This window comes from Anomaloglossus baeobatrachus, chromosome 1 (genome assembly GCF_048569485.1).
Source record: "Anomaloglossus baeobatrachus isolate aAnoBae1 chromosome 1, aAnoBae1.hap1, whole genome shotgun sequence".
Taxonomy (NCBI): Eukaryota; Metazoa; Chordata; class Amphibia; order Anura; family Aromobatidae; genus Anomaloglossus; species Anomaloglossus baeobatrachus.
In genome coordinates this window covers 539,675,918-539,688,789 of record NC_134353.1, presented here as the reverse complement: position 1 = coordinate 539,688,789, position 12,872 = coordinate 539,675,918, and the positions used below count along the sequence as shown (strand labels likewise).

At 44.7% G+C, this 12,872-nt stretch overlaps 1 protein-coding gene across 2 annotated transcripts in view; it reads left to right on the top strand.

The window, feature by feature from the left end:
• The window catches only part of ABCA1 (ATP binding cassette subfamily A member 1), a 162,169-nt gene that overhangs the window by 27,062 nt on the left and 122,235 nt on the right, over window positions 1-12,872 (top strand). For both annotated transcript variants that reach the window (XM_075316595.1, XM_075316604.1), the window contains exons 2-3: window positions 5,215-5,365; window positions 12,220-12,313. In XM_075316595.1, coding sequence (XP_075172710.1) covers window positions 5,300-5,365; window positions 12,220-12,313 — 160 coding nt within the window. In that variant the 5' untranslated portion in view covers window positions 5,215-5,299. The remainder of the gene's footprint in view (window positions 1-5,214; window positions 5,366-12,219; window positions 12,314-12,872) is intronic.

Sequence of the window (12,872 nt, the reverse complement as noted above, 5' to 3'; positions counted from 1 at the left end):
CTCATACAGGATTACCTCATGTCAGAATTACGAAGGGGTAACATGCCTCTCTTTGCTCCAGTGGTGCCCACATCTGTGTTTTCTAAAGAGGGCCCAAATGCTTTGACATAGTCCACTAGAAAATACGGTCATATTTCAGATAGTACATTTGATAAGCATGTAACACAGGCTGGCTGTTTTCCTAGTTCACATTTATAAAAAGTAATCTTTATCTGTCTTTATTCCCTAGAAAGTGAGGGCTGATATATAGGCCAATCACAAGTACAATACCTTCTCCTAGAAGAATATGTCCCATTACTGTATGGCTATGTCCAGCTAGACTGTAATATCAGATTATCCTAATACTATGGGTAATAAATGGGTAAAAGCTTGGTAAAGCCTTGGCTATTCCATCCCATATGAAGGTGCTATTTGGCAAAGATTGTATCATTCGAATTGTTAGACCATTACCTGTAAGTAAGGAAGGGGATCCCATAACCCTTTTCACATAAAATGAGCACACTGAATGCTGATACATCAGGTCGCCAGTTAGTTGTCCCGCCATGATCACGTTTCTTCATGTATTTTATCCTACACATAAAGCATGTTAGTACAGTACATCACCTAAGGGAACATACTAAAGAATGCTGTGCATGTAGAGAAGGTTTTTGAACACGTGTTACAGTTCGGCCGTGTTACATCTAGATCTGTACCAGATTTATAAGGTGATGATTAGCAACTCGGATGAGCGCTCCTATATTCTCTATAACAATATGTATCTGCAAATAGACCCTCTGTATACAGATAACTAGCAATTCTCTTGCTCTGTAAATTGCCTATCACTTTTCCAGTGGCAGGTTCCTCTTCATCAGCGTACTGCAAGCATTATAGGTGCTGGAACTTCCTCTTTCTAACTGCCTAGCATGTATTATGCCTGCCAATGTCCAATGGCTTGATTGTTTTGAATGCCTTCTTCTCTGTTATACCTGTATGCACTTTAACAAACACCAGTCTCAACCTACTGAGATCACCTTGTCTGAAGATGCCGTGCCCAATTAAATGTAGCCCCTGAGATAGAAAGGCTTTGGTATGAGGTGTGAATTGTAACAGAAATCCCATTGTGACACATTGTACCTGAGCATTGATCGGTTCCTTGCTGTAATTAGGTGCTCAGTACAATGTTATACTTTCCATCAGATCTGTGTGTTCATTATAAAGGTCGATGGAAAAGAAAGACTATATGACCAAGTACAAAAGCGTCTCCAGTGTCAAATGGCTTCTTCAGTGTATTGATGTAAAATGGCAAAAATCTTTTTTTAGTCCAGTTCAATTTGCCAATAACATTACCGAGCCCAAAATAGCATGCTATCGTATTTCACTGCCTTGATATGATATATTACTGGATGAATTTGGTCCATGGACAGTAATGAAAACCTGATAGTAGGGGCATGACGCATGCTGCTGCTCGCTCAGTGCTTTCGTCTTATCATGAGCATTGACCACTTACTGCACACTCATTTTTTCATTGATGTGCCGCCATGCCCTTCCTTCACCATGGACGTGGATAGCGCCACCTGACATAGAGAGCAGAAGTGGAGCAGGACAATTAATATTTGCTCCATTAGTATCTTTAATAAAATGTAAGTTTTCATGTTAAACAATTATGATAGGGTTGGAAGCAGCCAGTGTTTGTTCACACCTCTAGTCTGCATACTACCTGGTAAAGCTCATGACTGTAGCTTGACTCTGACGGATTTAAGTCAAGAGGGAGGGGTCTGTTCTGTTGTGCCTCGTTCCGAGACTCACGTCGCTTTATTATGCTCTGGAGACCTCCGGAATGCCACCAGTAATAGTTCCTGCTCTGCAGCATGTGTGACTGGTTCTTGTGAGTTAGCCTTGATATGTCCCACTACCCAGCTTACCTCTCCCTGACCTCCGTTGCCCTTGTACTGTTTGTCTGCCCTGTCTCCCAGACCCTGGTCCCATTCTCTCTCTCGGTCCCCTCCCCCTCTTTTGTTCTTACTTGCTCTCCCGGCCTCTGACCTTGGTAACTTTGCCTGACCACAGCTCTGCTTCCCCTTTTTGGCTTCTTGACCTCTTGGCTCCTGACCCTCGTGCTTCCACCTGTTTTCGGCTTGTTCACTCCCTTGTTCAGATGTGACTTCCTGGTTAAGACTAAGGGGTACTTTACATGTTGTGACATCGCATCGGAAATATCATCGGGGTCACGCCGTTAGTGACGCATATCCGGCGCCGGTAACAACATCGCAACGTGTAAATCCTAGTTGCACCGATAAACGATCGCAAAAACGTCGTAAATTGGTGATCTGTGTAGTGTCGGTCATTTTCATAATGTCTGGTCGGCTGCAGGTATGATGTTGTTTGTCACTCCTGCAGCAGCAAACATCGCTGTGTGTAAACCCGCAGGAGCGACAAACATCTCCTTACCTTCGTCCCGACGGTAATGCAGAAGGGAGAAGGTGGGCGGGATGTTATGTCTCGCTCATCTCCACCCCTCCGCTTCTATTGGCCGGCCGATTAGTGACGTCGCGGTGACGTCGCTGTGACGCTGAACGCACCTCCCCCTTGAAGGAGGGATAGTTCGGCAGTCACAGCGACGTCGCCAAGCAGGTATGTGCGTGTGAAGCTGCTGTAGCGATAATGTTCGCTACGGCAGCAATCAACACATATCGCATGTGCGATGGGGGCGGGTGCTATCGCGCTGGACATCGCTAGCCAATGCTAGCGATGTCGCAACGTGTAAAGTACCCCTTAGGCTTGCTGACTACCCTTCACTGGTGCGTGCGCCCCCTTGTGGGCTTTAGTCTAACTGCTCTTTGGAGTTCTATCTCCATTCTGCTTTTGTGCCCTCTGGTGGAAGCCTGAGAAGGGCAAGTTTGGTGTAGATCCCTTTACTCGTTCTTGCAAGCAGATGGTAGACAAATGGCAGACATGAAATCTACTTATTCCTTACAGGCTGCATAATTCACTAATTAAGTAAATTTGATTACCGTCTACATTGATCTACCGATGTGATTCATAATGGATCTACATTAGGTATTTGCATTAGAAGGCAGTGGGTAAAGGCTTCTGACCCTCTCCTATAACCTTTACTGCTAGGTGTTGGTGAAGGACATGCCTGCATTGTATGTACATATAAGTGATCCAAGGAAAACTCCATTTACACCTTGAGCATGCATGATAAAGGCACAACACCTCTGTATCATGTACCTAAGTGTCTATATTTGCTAGGTGGCTTATTTTTTTTGATGCTTTTATTATATGCATTCTGATATGATTATACACCAGTTTGCATTTTGGGTTACATTGACCTTTTCAAGTTTTAGTGTGCTGATACCCTGCTGGGCCGTATATGACATTTTAGAAATGTGAAAAATGCCCCGTATTCTTACTTAAAGACATTCTTGGTAGTCAAAGTAAAGTATATAGTGGGGTGGAAAGCATTAAAGCTATAATAGCAGTTTATGACTTGCAATTTCGCTAGAGAGCTGATGTTACACATTGCCACCATACAGAACGTGTCTGCTTTAAGTACCAGTGATCGAATTGAAGCCATGCCGCACTAAACTCAGGAATAGAAAATCATTTGTAAGGATAATATAGATCCAAGGATCATAAGTATTGGGACCTTGACCATTAGGCTGCGTTCACAGTGATTATGCTTTAAACCGCAGCAGCCTTCTGCCGCAGGACTTTTTTTACTGTTTTCTTGCACACTCACTTAATCTTGTGGGGTAAAAGCAAAAAAGGACCCTGCTGCCGATTATACGTAATGGCCACACGGCTTTGCAGGTGAAGAATGTTTGTGCAGGGAAACAGTAAGAAGACGGCAGTGACACAGGGCTGCTTGGGTTGAAAATGGCAGGATGCATGTCAGCATAGCCTTAGTGATGTTATTCTGGATGATGAGATTGCTAATCATCCTGTCTACTGTTTTAACCAATCAAAAATGTACTTTTTATTGTCCCCCAAAATTTTGATTTTCAGGAGTGGAAGATTTTTTTCTTTTAAATAACACGTCCGTAGAATAAAAGTCTGTGGTTATGTATATCTGTACTGAAGATCATTGCATATATTCCGAGGACATGATAACATGTGTCCCCATTAGCTCCTATTCGTACCAATGTGACTGGATACCAGTGATGGACCAGGCAGCCTAAAGGTCCAGTCACACTAAGCAACTTACCAGCGATCCCAACAACGATAGGGATCGCTGGTAAGTTGCTAGGAGGTTGCTGGTGAGCTGTCACACTGCGACGCTCCAGCGATCCCACCAGCAACCTGACCTGGCAGGGATCGCTGGAGCGTGGCTACACGAGTTGCTGGTGAGCTCACCAGCAACCAGTGACCAGCCCCCAGTCTCCTAGTTACAGCACACATCAGGTTAATTAACCCGATGTGTGCTGCAGCTAAATGTGCACAGAGCAGGGAGCAGCGCACAATGCTTAGCGCTGGCTCCTTGCTCTCCTAGTTACAGCACACATCGGGTTAATTGCCTGATGTGTGCTGCAGCTAAATGTGCACAGAGCAGGGAGCAGCGCACACTGCTTAGTGCTGGCTCCTTGCTCTCCTAGTTACAGCACACATCGGGTTAATTACCTGATGTGTGCTGCAGCTACATGTGCACAGAGCAGGAGCCGGCACTGACAGTGAGAGCGGAGGAGGCTGGTATCAAAGGTAAATATCGGGTAACCAAGGACAGGGCGTCTTGGTTACCCGATGTTTACATTAGTTACCAGCCTCCGCAGAAGCCGGCTCCTGCTGCCTGCACATTAGTTGTTGCTGTCTCGCTGTCACACACAGCGATCTGTGCTTCACAGCGGGACAGCAACAACTAAAAAATGGCCCAGGACATTCAGCAACAACCAACGACCTCACAGCAGGGGCCAGGTTGTTGCTGGATGTCACACACAGCAACATCGCTAGCAACGTCACAAAAGTTGTTCGTTACCAGCGATGTTGCTAGCGATGTTGCTTAGTGTGACGGGGCCTTAACAATATGTCAGTTGTTCACCTCTGGAAAGCACTTAGTGAAGTGGCCGATATCATCACTCCCACTGAATAGCTTCACAGTTTCTGCTCGTTATCACGCAGTGGAGGATATTGTCTACGTTGGCCGCTATCAATGTCACATATCTGCACACCGATTAGCCTGCTGGAGCTTTGCTCACCTCAGGAAACTTATGATCATTTCCCTTTCTGTCTCTTTTCCAGTTAATGAGCAACCTAAAGTCCCTGGTGCTGCAACAACTTCTGCCCGAGCTGCAGAGGTGAAGCAGTGTGGACTCTCAGGGAGAAGATGACTTACTGTACACAGCTAGGGCTGCTCCTGTGGAAGAACTTCACCTACCGGCGGAGGCAAACTGTAAGTCTACCACTTAGATTGTCATTCTCATAACTCCAGTGCCCTTTCCTATGTACATGTTTGTCGGTGGATTCTCACACCTAGAGATGGTTGTGTTCCCAGTTACACCATGAACTGGTAAAACTCTGTATTGTTGAGGTCTTTACAGTACTGCTACTACTGAGGGAGACCCACTGTTCCTTAAGAAGTAGTCTCCCGAATAGAAACTATAAGGCTATGTGTCCACGAGAGAATGTTGCTGCGGATTTTTCTGCCTCAAAATCCGCAGCTTTCCCCCAGAATCCGCACCTTAGCATAGCTGCGGATTTGACGCGGATTTCGTTGCGGATTTTGATACGGATTTTGTCCATTGTACTGTAATGTGTTTCTGAATAAAGCTTTGACTGTTTTGAAGGCAAAAAAAAGTCTCTTTATGTCATTTCCTGTCCCATCCCTCCTTTCTTCTCCATTATCCATTTTGTTAGCAGTCTCACAGTGTGCTTATACAGAAAAGCTGCGGCCAACACCACTGGGCTCTGCCAACACCACTGGGCTCTGCCAACACCACTGGGCTCTTACATTCTAACAGGCTGTATATAATAACCCAGTGGTGGTGGCCGCAGCTTATAGCCAAAAAATGTGGTCCCATGTTCCCTTTCACTGTTATTTAAAAAAAAAAAAAAATGTGCTCCGCTGTATTTTCACTGTCCAGCCCGATGTAAAGAGCAACTGAGGGCTGTGCTTCTCAGCGGGATAAGGCTGAAGCATTCTCTGCCCCTCCCGCTGAGAAAAACAGTCCTCAGCTGCCCCTGAAAATGGCGGCTCCGTTGTGAAGCGCCATTCACAGGTGCTGTACCGAGGCTCATCCAGCTGCCCTGATGCATTTGGCTGGCTGGGTAATACGGGGTTAATGCCAGTTTTCTGCAAACTGGCACTAAGCCCGAGGTTCATAATGTCATGCCTGTGTAGACACAGCCATTATGAACCTCCATTTGGGAAAAAAGAAAACACAACACCTTTATTAAAAATTTTAATTGAAAGAAAAACACACACACATCCCTGATTGCCATCTTTATTACTCCCAAGCCTCAGAGGTTAATCCAGGACAATATCACAGGAAAGCTCTCTGCCGGCTGCTGGGAGCGGCAGAACTCACTGGCCGGGTCAGCTCAGTTCATAGCTGAGCTCGGGTCAGCTGACTTCACAGCATCAACTGACCCGGGCACAGAAGTCAGCCGGTCACAGCAGCCGTCAGTGTATTAAATGCTGCACAGCTCTCTTCCGGCAGCTGGGAACGTCTGACTTCAGAGCCCTGGTCAGCTGACTTAATTCGCGAGCGCGGGCGGGTCAGCTGAATAGTCGGCCGATGTGCACTCATCTGACCCGGGCACGGACGTCAGCCGGTCCCAGCAGACGGAAGAGAGCTTTGCAGCATCTCGTACACTGACGGCTGCTGGGACCGGCTGACGTCCGTGCCCGGGTCACATGACTGCACATCGTCAGCTGACCCGCCTGCGCTCGCGAATTAAGTCAGCTGACCAGGGCTCTGATATCAGACGTTCCCAACTGCCGGAAAAGAGCTGTGCAGCATTTAATAATACACTGACGGCTGCTGTCACCGGCTGACGTCAGTGCCCGGGTCAGCCGGGTGCACATCGGAGCTGTCATGGATTATCGTCGGGGGATTCAGGGAGTAATAAAGATGGCAATCAGGGATGTATGTGTGTTTTTCTTTCAAATAAAATTTTTAAAAAAAGTGTTTTCTTTTCTTTAGTACCAAACGGAGGTTCATAATGGCCGTGTCTACACAGGCATGACATTATGAACCTCGGGCTTAGTGCCAGTTTGCAGAAAACTGGCATTAACCCCGTATTACCCAGCCAGCCAAATGCATCAGGGCAGCTGGATGAGCCTCGGTACAGCACCTGTGAATGGCGCTTCACAACGGAGCCGCCATTTTCAGGGGCAGCTGAGGACTGTATTTCTCAGCGGGAGGGGCAGAGAATGCTTCAGCCTTATCCCGCTGAGAAGCACAGCCCTCAGTTGCTTGCTTGCATCGGGCTGGACAGTGAAAATACAGCGGAGCACATTTTTTTTTTTTAAAAAGAATTGTGAAAAAAGACCTGGGATCCTGTTTTGCCAGCTAAAAGCAAGCAGCCTGTAACTAGCTTCTTTTAGCTGGCAATCCAGAGTCCGGACACAACACGACTACACTGCCACTACTCTACACTACAAAATGGTGAAACTTCCTCTTCCTGAACTATCCTACATCACTTCCTGCGGATTTGTTTGCGAAATCCGCACCAAATCCACAGGAAAAAGAGCCTGTGGGAACAGACCTGCGGATTTCTTGCGGATTTTACACCTTGCATTGACTTGCATGGGAAAAATCCGCAACAAAATCCGCAACAATAATTGACATGCTGCAGATTTTTCCGGATCAAAATCCGTGGCAAATCCACCGCGGAAAAATCCGCAGCATGGGCACAGCATTTCCAAAATGCCATTGAAATGGCTTGGAAGTGCCGCTGCTGCAGATTTTCAGCAAATCCGCGGCAAATCCGCGGCAAAATCCGCGGTAAATCCGCAGCGTGGGCACATAGCCTTAAAGCTCTAAGAAACATATTATTTTCTATCTGGCAAAGTCAGTTTATGCATTTCCAAATTCCCAATTCAACTAACAGTTTATCCAGTTTGTAATTCTATATCAGCTGAAGGATATCTGAATAATGGCCTCCTTGTAGAGACTTTCACGTACACGTACACTTGTTTTCCCCATTGCCTTATAGCCATATTGTAGCATAAAAAACATCTTAAGAACATATTCTCAGAAATATCAGCAAGAAATGGATTTTGTGAGATTAAGACATGTCTGATCTGGTCAATGGGCCATCTTTTTCCAAGATCAGATACAATAAGTCTGATTGCTGGCTTGGATCAGCTAGCTGCCATACGCGAGCGATCTCCGTATAATGGGTGGTGAGGGGACACATCAGCAGGCAAAGTCTCTTCCCTTGTCTGATTATCATTGCTGACTATATAACATGGATAGCGGGGTCAGAGATCACCACTAGACGGCATGAGTGTCACCAGTAAGCAATTTTATATTTGTCAAGTTGAGTTTATAATGACCTCCTGCGTTATTATTCTTTTGGCTGTATTAGGTCAGGTTTTTATGGTTTGTTGACCAGACAGTCATTCCAAGAATATATGCGTAGGGCCGCATTCACACAGCTTATGTCAAAAGACTGTCTTTTTGGTAATTCAGGTCAGTGTGACTCAGCGAAAGTAGAAAGTAAAACATATACCGTGCAGCATACATTTTTTTTTTTGCAATCGGTCACTAACAACAATAAAACTAATGTTCCTGGTTCCCAATATCATTATACATACATAGCAGCTGCCATTTTTAGAACATTGTTAATCACTGTAGAGCAAGGCGAATGAAGCTAGAAATGATACCAAGCCTCGGAGAAGCGTTTTTGGCAACTTTGTAAATGATCCCAAAGGGAATCCTACTTGGCATAGCATGAGTTCATATACCGTGATGATAATGTGTACATAAAGATTATAGTAATAAGGGTTTGTCACATCTGCATTTGATATCGGTGAGTGTAAGGCTATGTGTCCACGGTAGAATGTACCTGCGGATTTTTCTGCCTGAAAATCCGCGACTTTCGCGGCAAATCCGCACCCGCGGATTTGCCGCGGATTTGCCGCGGATTTACCACGGATTTGCCGCGGATTTTGATACGGATTTTTTTTTTTTCCCCATTCAAAACCAAAAATCCGCACCAAATCTGCACCAAACAATTGACATGCTTCAGATTTTTCCGGATCAAAATCCGCGGCAAATCCGCAGCGGAAAAATCCGCAGCATGGACACAGCATTTCCAAAATGCCATTGAAATGGCTTGGAAGTGCCGCTGCTGCAGATTTTCGGGAAATCCGCGGCAAATCCGCGGCAAATCCGCGGCAAAATCCGCGGTAAATCCGCAGCGTGGGCACATAGCCTAATCCGACAATGAGGCAGTGTTCATCTGTGTTTTTTTTCTCAGCTGGAAATGGGCTGAGGGAAAAATTGTAGTATGCTGCGCATGGCCGCGTATGTCGGAAAAGACTCCCCAATGCAAGTCAATGGGTCCAAGAAAAAAGATGCAGGTCACATGGGCATGCATATGTCATCCGTATGCAATACGTTTTTAACATTATCTTTCACATACTATCATAACTCTATGCAAAAAAAGATAACGGTAAAAACTAATTGTATACAGATGACATATGGATGCTAGGCGAGGTATAAAACACATGAGACTCGCCAACCTTTCTGGCTGAGAATGTCAGCGACTTTCCATACACAGATGTGAGGGAATCCTAAGCCCTATAATAGGGAAACAAGCACAACTGACTGTGGTAAGGATACCAGCACTGGCGATGTGTAGGTATAGAGTGGGCCTGGAAGTTAAGGCTGAGGAGGGAAAGCAGAGCTTAACATGTATCGCCACTAAGGCTGTAGCTTCCTCAGGGGTGAAGCAGGGACTAGCGTGGGTCCTTCATATGTACAACAAATTAGTGTGATTAAATTAATTAATAGTAATAAATAAATAAATAATTGATTACCGCTAATTTGTTCTACATATGGGGGATGTTTGCTACGCTAACCCCTACTTTACCCCTGAGGAAGCCCACAGACTTAGGGTGCATTCAGACCATGTATACATTGGACTGCAATGCACGGACTGGCCGGCAGGTCTCCTGACCCGAGCATGGCAGCTTTATATATTTCTATGAAGTTGTCATGCTCAGGTCGGGAGACCTGCCGGCGAGTCCGTACATTGCAGTTCAATCTCAATCCAATTTATAAGTCTTCTGAATGTACCGTAAATCTATGGGCTTCTTCACGGGTAAAATAGGGGCAACCGTGGAAAAGATCCTGTATATGTACAACAAATTAGCGTTAATCAATTATTTATTTTACTGCATGTGTTAAATAATTTCCTAACAAAAATTTGTTGTATATATGAAGGTCCTTTTCCATGCTAGCCCTTAATTCACCCCTGAGGAAGCTACAGCCTTAGTGGCGATACACATTGAGCTCTGCCTTCCCGCCTCAGTCTTAACCTCCAGGCCTTCACCTACACATCTGATGGTCACCAGTGCTGGTATCCTTACTGGTCAATTGTGCTTCTTTTCCTAATATATTACTATAATCTTTATGCGCACATTATCATCATGGTTATATGAAGATTTTGCATTTGTTTGTCAGTGGAGTGTTTTTATTTCTTTACTTTCTGTCCATTTGCACAATACAATTATGTGTTTTATATAGAGATCCCCTTGGATTTGCATACTTTCTTCTTCCTTTTCATATGATATTCTTTAAGTATGTGTTAGGTTGATCCCAAACAATCAGAGGTGCCCTCTTTATATGTCATTTTTCTTGTCTACTGTTTAATAAAGTTAGTTTTATTCACCCCAAGCACCTTAAAAACTCTTGTTATTGTGTAAAGAAGAAATAAAAACACATGAATATCTTAGCAAGATTACAGTACTTAAAGGGAACCTGTCAGGTCCTGTATACAATCCAGATCCTCGAGCAGTTCTGGGTCCATATTGCTAATCCCTGCCTAACCGTCCCTGTATACACTAGCATAGATAAAGGGATCTTTAGAAAAACTATTTTAAAATATCCTTTATCATATGCTAATGAGGCCAGCGACTAGTCGCAAGGGCGTTACTTCCCTGGCTAGTCGGCCCCCTTAGCATGTAAGCATGCCCCTATAGGCGTGCTAACATGCTAATGAATGCGCAGAGTTTGTGGCATAGTTGCTCTCACCTTTGGTGTCACCACTGCTGATGCTGATTTTCTTCTCAGTTGTGCATGATCAGAAGTCCCTGGACTTCCAGTCATGCGCACTATGAAGCCGGGTGTATGCGTCCTGGCTTCAAACTGGTGTAATGCGCATGACCGGGAGTCCGGGGACTTTTGATCATGCTTCCTGATCTTATGCCCAGCGTTCTGAGACGATGCAACGGAAACAGGTACACACATTACTGCCGATGATGACGTTGGGCAGTGGGCATGGCATAGCATGTTAGCACACCGCTATAGGCGTGCTACCAACTCCATGAGGGCGGAATGAGCGCAGGAACTAATGCCCTTTGGACTAGTCCCTGCCCTCATTAGCATATCATAAAGGATCTTTAGAAATACTTTTTCTAAAGATCTCTTTATCTATGCTAGTGTATACAGGGACGGTTAGGCAGGGAATAGCAATATGTGCACAGAACTGCTCGTGGTCCTCCTGGGTGCATATTGGACCTGACAGGTTCCCTTTAAAATTGTAAAATGAGTTCAGAACAGCAAAATTGGAAATTAGTGAGCTCTAAGGAAAAATCTGTGAGGGTGTAGAAGTTGCTTTCTATGTAATAATACATTTGTGGTTATACAACTAGGTTTATTAACATGTATTTAACAGCCCACGGACCCTGAGCCTGCTCTTCCTGGACAATCGGCCTTTTCTTCTCAGCTATCCTCTGTATGACATATTTTATGGGCCCAACTGTGTTTCTAGGAGACTTTAGGGAGCCAAATGCAAAGTACAAGAGGAGGCCTGCAATGAGGTTGGCAGGAGCCCTGCATATGCGGAGTGCTTTATTTTTCCTGAAAAGGTCCCCTAGAGAGATCAGACTAGCTCCGCTAACCTTCACATAGTTGACGGGATGCAGTTCTTGGAATTGAATTAAAGTGGGGCCCCTCTGTGCTGAATGATTTATGCAATTCTTTCACAATGTGTTTAACATGTTAATATCCAGTACACATTATAGTCGTAATTACCTCTGGCTAAATATGTGTCGGCTTTTTTTTTTTGCAGTTGCAGCTGCTGGTTGAAATAGCATGGCCTCTCTTCATCTTCTTCATTCTGATCTCTGTACGACTTTCTTATCCACCTTATGAGCAACATGAATGTAAGTATGAGGGCAAAGTAGATACTCTACAGCTCCGGATTCATAGAAAAGTCATGGACATGCTTCTTTTTTATCTCATTCAAAGTTTAAGACTCTAATATTATCTATCCAGCCATCAGGAGGAAATAATAAAGTGATTGTCTTGTAAAGAAAGCCGAGTAATAAAAATTGCAAGTACAGTATATAGATCAGTGCTATTTAGCTTCAGTCCTCAATATGCTCTCTTCTTAGTGGTTAAAGGGTTATTCCCATCTCCAAGATCCTATCCCAATATGTAGCAGGTGTAATAATAATAATATTAGCAAATACCTCTAATTAAAAATGAAGTATAGTTCTCCTAAAATAGCCATGTCTCTTACCTCATGTGCAGGGCATTGCAGCTTAAGTATCCATGGTTACAACCACAAGCAACTAACTAACTGTCCCTATATTCAAGGCCGTCACTTTGGATACCTATGGTGCAATGCCCTGCACATGAGATAACAGACATGGCTATATCAGGAGAACTATACTACATTATTACACCTACTATTTATTGGGATAGGATCTCGGCAATAGG